This window comes from Oncorhynchus masou, chromosome 26, assembly GCF_036934945.1.
Source record: "Oncorhynchus masou masou isolate Uvic2021 chromosome 26, UVic_Omas_1.1, whole genome shotgun sequence".
NCBI lineage: Eukaryota > Metazoa > Chordata > Actinopteri > Salmoniformes > Salmonidae > Oncorhynchus > Oncorhynchus masou.
This window is the reverse complement of record NC_088237.1, coordinates 25,281,555-25,300,078: the sequence shown is the minus strand read 5'-3', so window position 1 is coordinate 25,300,078 and position 18,524 is coordinate 25,281,555. Positions and strand designations below refer to the sequence as shown.

General features: G+C 45.3%; 1 protein-coding gene across 1 annotated transcript in view; it reads left to right on the top strand.

Moving 5' to 3' along the window:
• The window catches only part of LOC135515092 (staphylococcal nuclease domain-containing protein 1-like), a 335,980-nt gene that overhangs the window by 24,881 nt on the left and 292,575 nt on the right, over positions 1-18,524 (top strand). Inside the window, exons 3-5 of the mRNA XM_064938925.1 lie at positions 12,101-12,207; positions 16,333-16,443; positions 17,529-17,601. Coding sequence (XP_064794997.1) covers positions 12,101-12,207; positions 16,333-16,443; positions 17,529-17,601 — 291 coding nt within the window. The remainder of the gene's footprint in view (positions 1-12,100; positions 12,208-16,332; positions 16,444-17,528; positions 17,602-18,524) is intronic.

Sequence of the window (18,524 nt, the reverse complement as noted above, 5' to 3'; positions counted from 1 at the left end):
ATAGGTACACTTCAACTATGACAGACAAAATGAAAAAAAAAAATCCAGAAAATTACATTGTAGGATTTTTAATGAATTTTTTTGCAAATTATGGTGGAAAATAAGTATTTGGTCAATAACAAAAGTTCATCTCAACACTTTGTTATATACCCTTTGTTGGCAATGACAGAGGTCAAACGTTTTCTGTAAGTCTCCACAAGGTTCTCACACAATGTTGCTAGTATTTTGGGCCATTCTTCCTCGCAGATCTCCTCTAGAGTAGTGATGTTTTGGGGCTGTTTTGGCTTCCCACAAGAGTACAACGGCGATGGACAGAGATTGTCTCCACTGCTCAACGAGAATAGCCTATGCAGCTGCAAACACCTCAAACATGAAAAATGTTGACACATTTACGCCAAAATTACCTCAGCATTCCTACCACTGGAGACAAAAAACCCAACAACTTCGTCTCTCCTCTGAATTGAAGCAGCCCTTCACAACTGATTCTGACCAGGCAAAATAAATTACAAGGACAATAGATCAAATAACATTTTATTTGTCACATGCGCCGAATACAACCGGTGTATACCTTACCGTGAAACTCTTACTTACAAGGCTTTAACCTGTTGAGTGTAGGGGGCAGTATTTTGATGTTTGGATGAAAAACGTACCCAAATGAAACTGCCTATTTCTCAGGCCCAGAATCATGAATATGCATATAATTGTCAGATAAGGAAAGAAAACACTCTGAAGTTTCCTAAACTGTCAAAATATTGTCTGAGTATAATAGAACTGATATTGCAGGCGAAAACCTGAGGAAAAGACGCAGACGGAGCAGACGTTTTTTCTCTCTCTCCTATTGAAGAAGCTATCGTCCGGTTGAAATATTATCGATTATATATTGTAAAAACATCCTGAGGATTGAATATAAAAAACGTTTGACGTTTCTACGGAATTTACGTATACTATTTGGAATTTGTCTGCCCAGTCGTGACCGCTCGAGGCTGTGGATTTCAGAATATAACGCGCCAACCAAATGGAGGTATTTTGGATATAAAAATAATCTTTATTGAACAAAAGGAACATTTATTGTGTAACTGGGAGTCTCGTGAGTGCAAACATCCGAAGATAATTTTTATTTTAATATTATTATTTATTTTAATTTTATTTTTTATTGCTTTTCTGACTTTTGTGACCAATCTACTTGGCTGCTAGCTGTTTAATGTTTTGTCTTCTGAGAGAGAGGTCCTTATATAAACGTTTGGTATCCTTTCGCCAAAAAGCTTTTTTGAAATCTGACACACCAGGTGGATTAACAACAAGCGAAGCTGTGTTTTGCTATATTGCACTTGTGATTTCATGAAAATTAAGTATTTTTAGTAATTTAATTTGAATTTAGTGCTCTACAATTCAGCGGATGTTGACGAATATGATCCCGCTAACGGGATGGGTGCATCAAGAAGTTAACCTCTCTGGGATATGTGGGACGGTAGCGTCCCACCTCGCCAACAGCCAGTGTAAGTGCAGGGCACCAAATTCAAAACAACAAATCTCATAATTAAAATTCCTCAAGCATACAAGTATTTTACACCATTTTAAAGAGACATTTCTTGTTAATCCAGCCACAGTGTCTGATTAAAAAAATGCTTTACAGCGAAAGCACCACACGAATATGTTAGGTCACGACCAACTCACAGAAAAACACAGCCATTTTTCCAGCCAAAGAGAGGAGTCACAAAAAGCACAAATAGAGATAAAATTAATCACGAACCTTTGATCTTCATCAGATGACACTCATAGGACTTCATGTTACACAATATATGTATGTTTTGTTCGATAAAGTACATATTTCTATCAAATCTCATTTTACATTGGCGCGTTAAGTTCAGTAGTCCTAAAACATGTGGTGATTGTGCAGAAAGCTGCATCTATTTACAGATATACTCAGTATAAATGATGATGAAAATACAAGTGTTATACATGGAATTAGAGAGATACTTCTCCTTAATGCAACCGCTGTGACAGATTGTTAAAAAACGTTACAGAAAAAGGAAACCATGCGTGTTCGGAGTACAGCATTCAGACAACAAAGCAGCCAAAAAGATATCCGCCATATTGGGTAGTCAACATTAGTCATAAATAGCATTATAAATATTCACTTACTTTTGATCTTCATCAGAATGCACTCCCAGGAATCGCAGTTCCACAATAAATGTTTGTTTTGTCCATTTATGTCCAAATAGCTTCTTTTGTTAGTGCTTTTGGTAACCAAATCCAAAAGTGCGTTCAGGTCCAGCCGAACATTAGACGAAAAATAGAAAAAGTTCGGTACAGCCCGTAGATTCCATACTTAGTTTGACAAGTTTCTATCTTTAGGATGTTTTTATCATAAATCTTCAATAATGTTCCAACCGGAGAATTCCCATGTCTGTTGAAAAGCATTGGAACGAGAGCTAAGTCTCCCGTGACCGCACCTCAGAACCTGTGGCACTCTGCCAGATACCTGACTCATTCCTCTCTCATTCGGTCCCACTTCAAAACAGAAGCCTGAAACAACGTTCTACAGACTGTTGACATCTAGTGGAAGCCTTAGGAAGTGCAATATAGCCCCTATTGGAGATAGTGGGATATTGGTTGAGTTAAACTACAAAATATTGGTTGAGTTAAACTACTCACAGACATCATTCAAACAATTTTAGAAACTTCAGTGTTTTCTATCCAGTACGACTAATAATATGCATATATTAGCATCTGGGACAGGGTAGCAGGCAGTTTACTCTGAGAACCTTATTCATCCAAGCTACTCAATACTGCCCCCCCTGTCACCAAGAAGTTAACCAACGATGCAGTTCAGGAAATATAGTTAATTAACTCAAGTGAAAATAAAATAAAAAGAATAATCTAAAACTAACACAAGAAAATGACATAACGAGACTATATACAGGGGGAACCGGTATCAAGTCAATATGCAGGGGTACAGGTTTGTCAAGGTAATTTGTATAGTGACTTTGCATAGATAATAAACAACCAGTAGCAGCAGTGTAAAAACAAAGGGGGGGGTTCAGTCAATGTAAATAGTCCGGGTTGCTTGGGGGTAGAATCTGTTGAGGAGCTGTTTTGTCATAGACTTGGCACTCTGGTACCTCTTGTCGTGTGGTAGCAGAGAGAACTTGGGTGACCGGAGTCTTTGACAATTTTTTGAGTGTCAGAGGAAGGCTCAAAAAATTGTCAAAGACTCCGGTCACCCAAGTTCTCTCTGCTACCACACGGCAAGAGGTACCAGAGTGCCAACTATGAGAGACATAATCTAAAACCAAAATCCAGAAAATCACATTGTATGATTTTTAAGTAATTAATTTGCATTTAATTGCATGACATAAGTATTTGATCACCTACCAACCAGTAAGAATTCCGGCTCTCACAGACCTGTTAGTTTTTCTTTAAGACGCCCTCCTGTGCTCCACTCATTACCTGTATTAACTGCACCTGTTTGAACTTGTTACCTGTATAAAAGACACCTGTCCACACACTCAATCAAACATACTCCAACCTCTCCACAATGGCCAAGACAAGAGAGCTGTGTAAGAACATCAGGGTTAAATTGTAGACCTGCAAAAGGCTGGGATGGGCTACAGGACAATAGGCAAGCAGCTTGGTGAGAAGGCAACAACTGTTGGCGCAATTATTAGAAAATGGAAGAAGTTCAAGATGAAGGTCAATCACCCTCGGTCTGGGGCTTCATGCAAGATCTCACCTCGTGGGGCATCAATGATCATGAGGAAGGTGAGGGATCAGCCCAGAACTACACGGCAGGACCTGGTCAATGACCTGAAGAGAGCTGGGACCACAGTCTTAAAGAACCATTAGTAACACACTATGCCGTCATGGATTAAAATCCTGCAGCGCACACAAGGTCCCCCTGCTCAAACCAGCGCATGTCCTGGCCCGTCTGAAGTTTGCCAATGACCATCTGGATGATCCAGAGGAGGAATGGGAGAAGGTCATGTGGTCTGATGAGACAAAAATAAGAGCTTTTTGGTCTAAACTCCACTCGCCATGTTTGGAGGAAGAATACGGATGAGCACAACCCCAAGAACACCATCCCAACCGTGAAGCATGGAGGTGGAAACATCAATCTTTGGGGATGCTTTTCTGCAAAGGGGACAGGACGACTGCACCGTATTGAGGGGAGGATGGATGGGGCCATGTATCGCGAGATCTTGGCCACCAACCTCCTTCCCTCAGTAAGAGCATTGAAGATGGGTCGTGGCTGGGTCTTCCAGCATGACAATGACCCGAAACACTCATCCAGGGCAACTAAGGAGTGGCTCCGTAAGAAGCATCTCAAGGTCCTGGAGTGGCCTAGCCAGTCTCCAGACCTGAACCCAATAGAAAATCTTTGGAGGGAGCTGAAAGTCCGTATTGCCCAGCGACAGCCCCGAAACCTGAAGGATCTGGAGGTCTGTATGGAGGAGTGGGCCAAAATCCCTGCTGCAGTGTGTGCAAACCTGGTCAAGAACTACAGGAAACGTATGCTCTCTGTAATTGCAAACAAAGGTTTCTGTCCTAAATATTAAGTTTTGCTTTTCTGATGTATCAAATACTTATGTCATGCAATAAAATGCAAATAAATTACTTAAAAATCATACAATGTGATTTTCTGGATTTTGGTTTTAGATTCTGTCTCTCACAGTTGATGTGTACCTATGATAAAAATGACAGACCTCTACATTTTTTATTTATATTTTATATTTATATATTTATACATGCTTTGTAAGTAGGAAAACCTGCAAAATCGACAGTGTATCAAATACTTGTTCTCCCCAATGTATATTGAGGCTCCCCAACTCAAACGGGCAACAATTATTAAGTATTTGAAACCCTGGCTGATCACTAGTTTCCTCCCGTTCTTTAATATCCTGTGTTTTTGCTAAGACACGGCTCGGCTGAGAATGGACATGTTTTTTAGAGCGATTCCTAGATATGTTGATACCCAAACAATTTTTACCTTGAAGGTAGGTTCACTGCCCTCGGCCGCCATGGCAACCAGAGTTAGAAAGCACGACAAGGAAGAATCTGCGATGATTAGCCGCATCAAGTGTTGTAAGGGTACAGTGGTGTGAGACGAGGGTGAATGTACCAATAAGTACATGGAAGGAAAAGGGCTGTAATGCTGATCTTTGACTGCATTAAGGCCTAATGTGCTTCTGTTTGGAACCCATTTTGACTGCAGAAAAGGGAAATGTCAGGGAACCCAGTTCACTAAGTAAGTGTGGAAGTTAAACAATCCAACGAGCAGATTTGACAGTCCGACCAATGCTTTTGTGTCCTGCTATGCAGAAGGACCAGTGTTTTGACTACAGCAACAATTAGAGAGGGAATTCTCTGATCATGTCCAGTTGCTGTTTTTATCTCTCCTGCTTCGCTGGCCACCACATACACCATAATTTTACCTCAGCAAACACACAGGAGGACAGAAGTGATTCGACAGTACCGTAGGTGGCAGGTAGCCTAGCGGTTAAGAGCGTTAGGGCCAATAACCCAAAGATTGCTGATTCGAATCCCAGAGCTGACTAGGTGCCCTTGATCAAGGCACGTAACCCCAATTGCTACTGGAGGTGGCTCTGGATAATGGTCTTCTAAATGACTAACGTTTAAATGTAGTACTAAAGCCTTTGAGCCTGGTTTAATTTGAGAACCCGCACTGGGTTCTTTTAGCGCTCTTAGCTCTGCTCGGCACGACCGGCACCATCGCTTTGCTTCATCAGCGGGGTAATTGGGACTTGACACGGTGGTACTCTGCGGTATTTTCAGACACGTCTGGTGCTCGGGAGGGCACGGTACGCCCGAAAGCCCCAGCTCGGAGCCGCCCGCGCTCTGCCCTCGCCTCACACAGCACAGCAGACTACATTAGTTTAACCAGTTATTTTCGCTCCCTCGAAATCTGGTGGAACGGCGAGTGCTGCCATCCCCAAATTGGGTTCACCTGCTGGGTATCCCTCATCAGAATGTGCCCCTCTTCAGTCCTGAGTGGTCCTAAAGAGGGTTTTACATGACAGGTCAAAGGTTGTATCATACAGTCCACCAATGGTGGTTGTTGGGAATTGAACCAACTTTTCCCCACAGAACACTATTGTCATCAACTTAATCATAAAAGGCGTACAACGCTGAAATACAATAAGCTCAATCAATCAATCATTCGAAGTGTCTGTTTAGTAAGTTGGCAGACAGCCAGAGGAAGCCTCAAAGTGCTCCACTTTAAGAGATGCATAAAATAATGATGTCTCTTTGTCTTCATCAAGATGGCTGAGATACTTTTCATCTGTTATGAAGCGTGTCCAATATTCAAAGGGTTTCTGTTATCAGAGGTTGGGTCCATATCAAATGGATGTCAGAGCATCAGTTAAGAGCTGTTAATGTGTGACTGAGGTAGTTGGTTATTTTTTGACTTGCACAAGTGGAGGAAAATACCAAACTACCCTCTTAATTCTGGGCTACAATAAAACCTCTTTCAATACATTTTAAACAAGTTTCAGGGATTAGTCATATATAAACAACATTGTTTTTCTACATTTAAGAATATAAAGTTCAGCAGAGAATTTAACCAGACTACATCTCAATTCCAACGTTCTCTTGATGTGTGAGGAGAACATTTGTTTTGAATCCCAGTTATCGTGTTTTTTTTATTCAAATGTGTCCAAGTGTTATTTGACCTCAACACCCACACACACGGCTCTGAAAGGAAAGAGAGTGGATGGATACAGTCCGTCAGTGTACAATCTCAGGCCATAGACTTCAGGTTGCTAATCACAAGATAAGTGCTGATATAGGATCAGCTCCATATCATATATATATAATCCATATCATTTGATTGGTTCTGAGTTTTAAGACTTATCCTCTATCAGCGCTCCTGCTATCAGCCGCTGTGAATATGGGCCCTGAAGTGCTGTACACAAGCCTCAGATGGTTAGACTGGACCGGAGTCCATGTCAGGTCGCTTCTCTTCCTTCTATCCCACAACACACTGACAGAGACGCCAGAAAGCCTGAGAAGTTTATTCGTGTCGGGTAATGAAGGTAAATCTGCAGCGAAGTGCTTTCTGCTCTCTCTATTTCCGTCTCTTTCTCTCCATCTCTCCCTCTCTCTCTCTCTCTCTCTCTCCTCTCGCCGTATTGAAATAGCTGTTTCGCTCGGTGACATAATCCAAAGCTAGATTTGGCTAACTTTATAAGTAGTGCTGTTCCTCTTTTCTATGCGCCGGGTCTCAGCCTCAGCAGAAAAAGTCCAATGAAAACGTTGCATTAATCCACTTATCAGAGGAGAGCACATTCGGATAATCCCAGCCGCTCAAAGTGGCTCCTGTTCTGCTGCGCGAGTGTAGTACAGTGAATGGCAGTTTAAAAAATGTTTTTTATAACGTGTGGGAATGTAAAGGAAGACACCGTGGCGTTTGTGTTGCCAGTTTGACTATAGTGGGAGCAGTAGGTGTGTGTAGTGTGTGTAGCGGTATGCACATGTGTTTGCGTGTGTTTCTCTTTATACATGCCTGCTCAGTTCACAGGAGTCACTAGATCCCCAGGTCCAGATCCCAGATGGGACTTTGTGTGCAGTTTGCGGTTCACCCCACTTCCCTAAATGATAGCCAGCTGCTTTTACTGTGTTAACAACACCAGGGCATCTGAGCACATCAACACTGCTATGAAGTCATGTCTCTCTCCACCCGGGGCTGTAAGACGCTGGAATTACAGCTGTGTGTTTGAGCAGAGCCGAGGCTCAGTTTTTAATCCATAAAATATGTATTAGACTTTCCCCGCTGCTTCTAGCGCCATACTATTAAACTCAACCACTCACACTGGTTGGTGTGGGGAGCTCTGCAGCAATACAGCCCTGTGTCAGACCAAGCATGCTTTTTACTTATTGTATACCTACACTCTATCTACCTACTCTTATCTACGCAGACGCCCACACGCACAGTTTACAATTGGCTCATTCATCCCCCTCCTCTCCCCTGTAACTATTCCCCAGGACCTTGCTGTAAATGAGAACGTGTTTCTCAGTCAATTTACCTGGTAAAATAACGAATAAATAAAAAACAGTTAAGCGAATCTCCAAGCCCCTGATCCCAGTTGGAACAAACACATTTCTTCCCCATCCTCCTCCCCAGATATCCCCCTCCAGTCCTCTCTAGGGGTCTCTTCTAAATGACTTCTCTATCTCGAGATCTGCACACTGGTCTGTGGAGAATCTGCTGGATCCTCTAATCTACCATCGCTTTGTCAAACCTTTTAATCTATCATCACTTTACTTAATGGGGTCAGACTCTCTCCCTCTCTGTCGTGCTCTGCTGAGAATCTGCTCTATTCCCTTTTCCGTCTCCTTCCTCCTCCTGCTTTTGTCCTCATTTTTTCCTCTAATCTTTCTTTCTCTCATCTCTGCTCCTCTCTTCTTTCTCTCCATCTCTGCTCCTCTCTTCTTTCTCTCCATCTCTGCTCCTCTCTTCTTTCTCTCCATCTCTGCTCCTCTCTTCTTTCTCTCCATCTCTGCTCCTCTCTTCTTTCTCTCCATCTCTGCTCCTCTCTTCTTTCTCTCCATCTCTGCTCCTCTCTTCTTTCTCTCCATCTCTCTCCATCTTGCTCTCATCTCTGCTCCTCTTCTTTCTCTCCATCTCTGCTCCTCTCCTCTCTTTCTCTCCATCTCGGCTCCTCTCCTCTCTTTCTCTCCATCTCGGCTCCTCTCCTCTCTTTCTCTCCATCTCGGCTCCTCTCCTCTCTTTCTCTCCATCTCTGCTCCTCTCCTCTCTCACACTCTTCCTCCTTCCCTCATCTGAAGTCATTATCCCTGCCCAACGATGCAGAGCCATTACAGAAGATGTGTAGATTCGGGAGGAGACGCGACACAAAGCACAAATGAACCAAAACCATCTTTTATGGGGGGAATAAATGCCTTATTTGTTGAGGCACAAAAAAGCTTACAGCCGTGTTCCGCTGTGGGAAAATGAGGAGCCTCGGCAGGAAGTCTGCGCTAAATTAAATTTCCATTATGCCGATCAGATTGGGTTGTTATGCTTATTTTCTGTCAGAGTGTGTGTGTGTTTAGCGGGAATTTTACTAAGAGCATCTTATACCAATGTTATTGACAGTAATATGTTGGGTAGTCCAGGCAGTTTTCTATATTAAGTGGAAGTTGAGCCTTTCCTTGTGTTTTTGTTATAGGGGAACTTTCCACTCATTCTGTTAGGTCTACTTCAACATGAAAATAGATGCAATGGCCTCTGAAGACTTCTAGTAACAGTCACACACAATAACATTTAGGGTAGTTGATAAATGCTTCAGACATTTTGTAGAATTAAATATATATTGTCACATACACTGGATAGATGCAGTGAAATGTGTTGTATTTCAGGGTCAGCCGTAGTAGTACGGTGCCCCGGAGCAAATTAGGTTCAAGTGCCACATCGACAGATTTTTCACCTTGTCAGCTCAAGTATTCGAACCAGCAACCTTTTGGTTACTGGCCAAACTCTCAAACCGCTAGGCTACCATTGATAAACCCTACGATTGTGCCCTATTGTTGCATAAACCGCTAGGCTACCAATGATAAACCCTACGATTGTGCCCTATTGTTTTATAAACCGCTAGGCTACCAATGATAAACCTTACGATTGAGCCCTATTGTTGCATAAACCGCTAGGCTACCAATGATAAACCCTACGATTGTGCCCTATTGTTGTATAAACCGCTAGGCTACCATTGATAAACCCTACGATTGTGCCCTGTTGTTGTATAAACCGCTAGGCTACCAATGATAAACCCTACGATTGTGCCCTATTGTTGTATAAACCGCTAGGCTACCAATGATAAACCCTACGATTGTGCCCTATTGTTGTATAAACCGCTAGGCTACCAATGATAAACCCTACGATTGTGCCCTGTTGTTGCATAAACCGCTAGGCTACCAATGATAAACCCTACGATTGTGCCCTATTGTTGTATAAACCACTAGGCTACCAATGATAAACCCTACGATTGTGCCCTATTGTTGCATAAACCGCTAGGCTACCAATGATAAACCCTACGATTGTGCCCTATTGTTGTATAAACCGCTAGGCTACCAATGATAAACCCTACGATTTGTGCCCTATTGTTGTATAAACCGCTAGGCTACCAATGATAAACCCTACGATTGTGCCCTATTGTTGTATAAACCGCTAGGCTACCAATGATAAACCCTACGATTGTGCCCTATTGTTGCATAAACCGCTAGGCTACCAATGATAAACCCTACGATTGTGCCCTATTGTTGTATAAAAGGCTACCAATGATAAACCCTACGATTGTGCCCTATTGTTGTATAAACCGCTAGGCTACCAATGATAAACCCTACGATTGTGCCCTATTGTTGCATAAACCGCTAGGCTACCAATGATAAACCCTACGATTGTGCCCTATTGTTGTATAAACCGCTAGGCTACCAATGATAAACCCTACGATTTGTGCCCTATTGTTGTATAAACCGCTAGGCTACCAATGATAAACCCTACGATTGTGCCCTATTGTTGTATAAACCGCTAGGCTACCAATGATAAACCCTACGATTGTGCCCTATTGTTGTATAAACCGCTAGGCTACCAATGATTGTGTGCCCTATTGTTGCATAAACCGCTAGGCTACCAATGATAAACCCTACGATTGTGCCCTATTGTTGTATAAACCGCTAGGCTACCAATGATAAACCCTACGATTGAGCCCTATTGTTGTATAAACCGCTAGGCTACCAATGATAAACCCTACGATTGTGCCCTATTGTTGTATAAACCGCTACATCGCTCCACATAGTCCTCAAATGTAGTACGAGGCCTTTTCGTCCCCTTTTACGGTTACACTGTAGCCCCAAACCCTCTCGTCGCGAGGCCGTTCTAGCTTCTTCCTCGACCACGCTCTCACATCCCCATCTTACCACCCACCCTTGCCAGACGCCAACTTAGCAGAGAGCATGCTGGGACATCATTTCCTATAATCCTGTCTACACTCCATCACTGTGTCATTGTCCAGTAAGGCCCTCAGATGAATGACAACGCCCCCCTCGTCTCCTCTCCCACCTCTTTGTGACCCCACCATCTGGGACGGTTGGGACCCTCGCACCTCTCTCTGACGGAATAGCTCTTTGTTTGCTCAACTGTATGATGGAGGAAAAATGCAGGCCTGGAGATTCCCAGATTGTAGATTCCCTGTTGCTCCCATCCTGGGCTTAGGGAATGTCATTGCCTGACCCCACCTATCCTATTCATCCCTGCTTCCCTGCTTCTGTTTGCTCTATCGGCCAGGAAGGGAGGAATGGGGGAAATGGTTGTTCCCCATCTAAACACTGTTTTTCCTCCACCCGCTGTGTGCTGCTGGGCCTGTCCGTGTTTGGTAGCAATCTGCCACCTCTTGGTTGTGTGGGCGCGTGCGTGTGAGTGTGGAGTTATAAACAGCCCCAGTGCTCCTCTGGGGAGATCTACAGTCCAGCCTGACATGATTCACACTGACTGGGGGTGACCTTGTAAACTAGCCCGTACACACACACACACACATACGTGTCTGTCTATTGCATTTTCATGACCAGTATTTCTAATTATTTGAAAAACGTTGACTAGTCGATGCCTTGATTTTATTACGACTTGATGTTCCCAACATATTGCTCACCATCTGTCTGCTTCAGAGGGACAAGAGAGTCATGAGAAAAACGAGTTTTGATCAGTCATGTAAATAAGTACTGAAAACAAATTGGCTTCCTATTTAAAAAGATGGAGAACAAGCTATGAAGGAAAATACTGGCGTTTTGTAACTTTATCGATTCCCCCCCATCACTAATGTTAGTCATGAATGATAGGCCGACATAACGACTAAATAAATTACGTTGACACAAATTGACTCAATCTCCCCACGTGTGCAGTCATACGTTGTGTTCAACCCTGTATTACATGACGGTGACAGTGAGGACCTGAGGTCTCGTCCACTAAAGACACGGTGGCTCTTCTAAATCAGCCTTCAGTTGTTTGACGTCCTTCACCGGGAGAGTTGTCTGACATAATTTCCTGTGACATGGCATTGACGTAATTTCCTGTGACATGGCGTTTCAGGTGAATGTCATGGTGGACTACATCAGAGCTGCCACCAGCTCCTCAGAGACCAGCACCATCCCCGCCTTTGCAGAACGCACCTGTGCCACGGTCACCATCGGCGGCATGTGAGTACACCTATCTGGACACCAACTTGTCCCCCTGCACCGTCGACCTCTGCTGACCCCTAACATGTCTGTCACCTTGCTTGTAGACAGGATGAGTAGTCCAGACGAGCATCCGGAAACCTCTATAGTAAGTGCAGAGCTTTGTTCTAGTCCAGTAGGAACACGGCAGAGTCGGATCAAACTTACTGTATTTCACCCGTTGGAAAGTTGAATTGGGTGTTAGTATGGGACTGGAACAAACATGCACAATATGCTATGATTGAAGGGGACTGATCTAGGCCGTATATATCTATATTCCTTAGAATCAGTTGAAGTGAATATCTGTCTGTAGGCCACTGATGTAATGGACAAGACAGTTCAACGAGAAATAAAAGCTCTACAAAGGCCCAATAGAACAGCTTAAATGTACACAGTACAGGCCTACTGCATTAAAGAGCAACAAATGTGGGCAAGCCACAGAGTTCATTCACACCCCTTCAGGTCCACCTGTTGCCCGGCTACGCCTTCTGAGGTTGTTTTCACTCATACACATGGAAGAAGAAAGACCTTGTTAAGACATGTTCTGGAGCTACGGAGTCCCTCTCCTTTCATCTGCTGGCCCCCCTTATCACACGGCACCGCTAGTTAGCAGCAACGCCCGGCCAGCGTAGGTCACCCAATTACCAGGCAGACGCACTGCGGTGCATTGTGGGTAACAGGTGGCCTGGCCGCCCTCAGGCCCTGAGGTGCTGTGTGTGTGCGTGTGTGTGCTCGTCTTATGGCGCACCACATTTCTCTCCACGTGGTGAGCCAGACCCCTCTACCCGTTTAGCACAAGGCGAGGGAGAGAGGCACAGCAGGGGGCTAGCTGGAGATAGCTAGTGCCAGCAGGCTAGCAGCCTACGTCCTAGATACCACGACCATTGAGATTGTTAGTATTGGAGTGGGGACTGGTGGAGAGGGGTTAAGGTTGTATTAAAGGTTGTCTGATTTCCCAAGGACACGTCAACCTCATTTCCTCATACTTTATACATGCATACAGTCAGGCAGGCTAGGTCATTCAGTAAATATGAGTTTGTTCTTTAAACTGACTTGCCTTTATAAATGAAGGTAGAATAAATACAATCTTTGGAACAAACACTAATCTGACAACCCGGATGGGTCAAAGTGAAAGATCCACCATGTTGTTTTCACCCATCCCAGTCATGTGAGATCTATGAAATTAAAACAATATGCTTTTCCAACTTTTTTTAAAGTGTCTAATTTGAAGGCAATTTGCAACTCTTAGTCCAACATTTTTGCAGTGTTAGCTGATCTGCCTCCACATTTCCATTCAGAAGATGTGAAAGTCATTAAAGCCACTGTCATGATGTGATGCTCAATTTGTCTCAATTTATAAAAGACCGAGAAATGAAACAAAGTGAGGACGGGGGAAATGACTATCTGTTTTTTCTTTTTTCTTTTTGACTCCATCTCAATTGAAGGCAGTTTACTAGACTCCTCCTGTTTTTATTCTCTCTGCCTGCCTCTCTCTCTCTCTTTCTCTCTCTCTGCCGGCCGGCTGGCCTGCCTCTCTCTCTCTGCCGGCCTCTCTCTGCCGGCTGGCCGGCCTGCCTCTCTCTCGCTCTCTCTGCCGGCTGGCCTGCCTTTCTCTCTGCCGGCTGGCCTGCCTCTCTTTCTCTCTCTCTGCCGGCCTCTCTCTGCCGGCTGGCCGGCCTGCCTCTCTCTCTGCCGGCTGGCCTGCCTCTCTCTCTGCCGGCTGGCCTGCCTCTCTCTGCCGGCTGGCCTGCCCCTCTCTCTGCCGGCTGGCCTGCCCCTCTCTCTGCCGGCTGGCCTGCCCCTCTCTCTGCCGGCTGGCCTGCCCCTCTCTCTGCCGGCTGGCCTGCCCCTCTCTCTGCCGGCTGGCCTGCCCCTCTCTCTGCCGGCTGGCCTGCCTCTCTCTCTGCCGGCTGGCCTGCCTCTCTCTTTCTCTCTCTGCCGGCTGGCCGGCCTGCCTCTCTCTCGCTCTCTCTGCCGGCTGGCCTGCCCCTCTCTCTGCCGGCTGGCCTGCCTCTCTCTCTGCCGGCTGGCCTGCCTCTCTCTCTGCCGGCTGGCCTGCCTCTCTCTCTGCCGGCTGGCCTGCCACTCTCTCTGCCGGCTGGCCTGCCTCTCTCGCTCTCTCGCTCTCCCGCTCCAATTAATCTGAACAGAAAACCTAATAAAAAGATTTCACCACACCGAGGAGCCACCAAACTTACTCAATCACGGTCTTAGCATGCCGACAGGCTAACAAAACATTTTGGAAAGACAAGCCTGCACCGAGTGCACTCACTCCCATCCACTTTAGCTGTTACATGGGCGCCTAAGGGCTCTGAGCTAACTGCAGAGCCCTTCCATCGAACTCTCACCTGTTATTTTTCTACTTCAATCTCTCACCTTCCCCCTCTTTCTGTGGTTGTGAAATAACAGTGCAGCCTCTGGTTGCTGTGGTTCGAAGGTCTCCCTCACCTCGCCATGTTGCCGGGACCTTGACTTGCTATTCAGTTAGTTCGTCAGTCATTGTCTTTCACGCTTTCTTCTGTTGTTCTTCAGTGTTTCTGAGCTTGTGTTTCTCCAGTGTTTCTCCAGTGTTTCTCCAGTGTTTCTCCAGTGTTTCTCCAGTGTTTCTCCAGTGTTTCTCCAGTGTTTCTCCAGTGTTTCTCCAGTGTTTCTCCAGTGTTTCTCCAGTGTTTCTCCAGTGTTTCTCCAGTGTTTCTCCAGTGTTTCTGAGCTTGTGTTTCTCCAGTGTTTCTGAGCTTGTGTTTCTCCAGTGTTTCTCCAGTGTTTCTCCAGTGTTTCTCCAGTGTTTCTGAGCTTGTGGTTCTCCAGTGTTTCTGAGCTTGTGTTTCTCCAGTGTTTCTGAGCTTGTGTTTCTCCAGTGTTTCTCCAGTGTTTCTGAGCTTGTGTTTCTCCAGTGTTTCTCCAGTGTTTCTGAGCTTGTGTTTCTCCAGTGTTTCTCCAGTGTTTCTCCAGTGTTTCTCCAGTGTTTCTCCAGTGTTTCTCCAGTGTTTCTCCAGTGTTTCTCCAGTGTTTCTCCAGTGTTTCTCCAGTGTTTCTCCAGTGTTTCTCCAGTGTTTCTCCAGTGTTTCTCCAGTGTTTCTCCAGTGTTTCTCCAGTGTTTCTCCAGTGTTTCTCCAGTGTTTCTGAGCTTGTGTTTCTCCAGTGTTTCTGAGCTTGTGTTTCTCCAGTGTTTCTCCAGTGTTTCTGAGCTTGTGTTTCTCCAGTGTTTCTCCAGTGTTTTCTCCAGTGTTTCTCCAGTGTTTCTCCAGTGTTTTCTCCAGTGTTTCTCCAGTGTTTTCTCCAGTGTTTCTCCAGTGTTTTCTCCAGTGTTTTCTCCAGTGTTTCTGAGCTTGTGTTTCTCCAGTGTTTCTCCAGTGTTTCTCCAGTGTTTCTCCAGTGTTTCTCCAGTGTTTTCTCCAGTGTTTCTCCAGTGTTTCTCCAGTGTTTCTGAGCTTGCCCCCACTCCCTTTTTGGTGTATTGATGGGCCGTGTTGCAGCCTTGAAGTTTTCTACTGTATAATAACTGTGTTGAGAAATAAACACGGGTTAAAATCACCTCTGTTTCTCTCACTCACTCTGTTTCTCTCACTCTCTCTGTTTCTCTCACTCTCTCTGTTTCTCTCACTCTCTCTGTTTCTCTCACTCTCTCTGTTTCTCTCACTCTCTCTCTGTTTCTCTCTCTCACTCACTCTGTTTCTCTCTCTCACACTCTCTCTGTTTCTCACTCTCTCTGTTTCTCTCTCTCACACTCTCTCTGTTTCTCTCTCTCACTCACTCTGTTTCTCTCACTCTCTCTGTTTCTCTCACTCTCTCTGTTTCTCTCACTCTCTCTGTTTCTCTCACTCTCTCTGTTTCTCTCACTCTCTCTGTTTCTCTCACTCTCTCTGTTTCTCTCACTCTCTCTGTTTCTCTCTCACTCTCTCTGTTTCTCTCTCACTCTCTCTGTTTCTCTCTCTCACTCTCTCTGTTTCTCTCTCTCACACTCTCTCTGTTTCTCACTCTCTCTGTTTCTCTCTCTCACACTCTCTCTGTTTCTCTCTCTCTCTCTCTCTCTGTTTCTCTCTCTCTCTCTGTTTCTCTCTCTCTGTTTCTCTCACTCTCTCTCTGTTTCTCTCTCTCCCTCCACAGTAACATAGCCGAGGCGTTGGTCAGTAAAGGTTTTGCCACGGTCATCCGCTACAGACAGGATGATGACCAGCGCTCATCCCACTATGACGAGCTACTGGCTGCAGAGGCACGGTAAGCACAGTGTCCCAAAATGGTTCCTACTGCTGAAAACTAAACCTGACTGATTTAACCAGCTTGACTAAACCTCCCTTTAAATGAAAATGCTTTCTGTCACGCTCATGCAACAACAGAAGTGTATTCCCCCTCGGGATACAATACGAATTCGTGTGTGTTAAATCATGGCAAAATATTGAACAACACTGGTCAGAGGTGGCCATCTTTCCATGTGTCGTAAATCAGCACCTCTACAAGGCCTGGGGTGTATTCATTACTCCGATTCTGTTGCAAAATGTTTCTTAACCTGTTTTGTTCAGTTTGCTTCCGTTTAAGACCTACCTGAATTTGTCCATTAGAAACTCTCGTTTAGACTGATTACACCTGCTGCTCTAATTTTCTACGAAAGTATTGTCCTCTGAGTGTCGCTCTATCGCACACACACACACACACTCACACACACACACTGAATCAGGCCCTCTCTTTACACGTGCTCTGTGAATATAATTATGTGCACGTGCTTTAATTCAGCACTAAAGATGAAGATCTCCGGGTTAGCAGATACAGGACGACCCACCCTTGGTGTTTGTGCAAGTGTTTTCCCATGCTACCCTTCTGTCTCTTTCTGGGCTCCTCAAACTCCTTCTCTTCCCTTTCTCATTCTCCCTCATCTCTTACACACACACAGTAGTGAAACACACATCACTGACCCACAGATGACAATGACTGACACAATTTCCGTCATCTTCATCTGTAGCACTCAATCCCTTTCCAGTAGGAATCTGAACAGGTGGTCATCACACCAGCGTCAGGGTCAGACTGAAAATGCACTCCCTCGTCCCCTCCAACCATTACAGTTTCCATTTTAAGGGTGTAGATTACACGTGAAGTCCCTCTGCCGCTGATCCTCATGGTGGAGCCGGGGAGCTTGGAAACTGTATCCCCCCTCTGAGCCGGAATGGCTCTCTGAGTGTTTATTACCCACAGCTTCATTTCTCCTCTGCGGCTCAAAGACCTGATGGTTTCTCCTTAACTCGCTGGATGATGGGATGAACCGTAATGGTGGCCGCTCTGTCTCACTCTCTCCCTCTGATTGATCACAGGGCAATGAAGAACGGGAAAGGGCTGCATAGCAAGAAGGAGGTCCCCATCCACAGAGTGGCTGATATCTCTGGGGTAAGATGGATGTGTGTGAGAGTGTGGGTGGGAGAGAGAGATGTGGGTCTTTGACGAATAGTTGTTTGTGTTTACTGTTATATGACTAGGCTTATATGTTGTGTGTTTTTCCCCCTGCTGTGTGTGTGTGCAATGTTCACGCACATTCTTGGGCCAACATTCTTCTTGATAATATAATTGCCAAACCTTGACCCACCAGTCTCAATGCCCTCCAGTCTCTCCCAAGCCACTCCCCAGGACAAACCTTGTCATCTGATCTATAGATGACTCATTAAGTAATATCCATAATACCAGCCCCCCCCCCCCCGTAACCCCCCATATTATAGCAATAAAGTCCCATCTAAATATAGTTCCCTCCGTGTTAATAAAGTCATCTAGGAAGTTGTTTACTTGTTCCAGGGACAGCAGACAGCATCTCTGCTTATGAAAATTGATTGGGTTGCTCACTAAATGAAGATTAGAATTTACTCCGTGCCCATAAAATGTGTTAACGGGGAGTAATGAGATGCACGTACGTACCCGCTCTCTCTCTCCGCTCTCTCTCTCCGCTCTCTCTCTCCGCTCTCTCTCTCCGCTCTCTCTCTCCGCTCTCTCTCTCCGCTCTCTCTCTCTCCGCTCGCTCTCTCTCCGCTCGCTCTCTCTCCGCTCGCTCTCTCTCCGCTCTCTCTCTCCGCTCTCTCTCCGCGCTCTCTCTCCGCTCTCTCTCCTCCGCTCTCTCTCCTCTCGCTTCTCCGCTCTCTCTCTCCGCTCGCTCTCTCTCCGCCGCTCTCTCTCCGCCGCTTTCTCTCTTCTCCGCTCTCTCTCCGCTCTCTCTCCGCCGCTCTCTCTCCGCTCTCTCTCCTCGCTCTCTCTCCGCTTTCGCTCTCTCTCCGCTCGCTCTCTCTCGCTCGCTCTCTCCGCTCGCTCTCTCTCCGCTCGCTCTC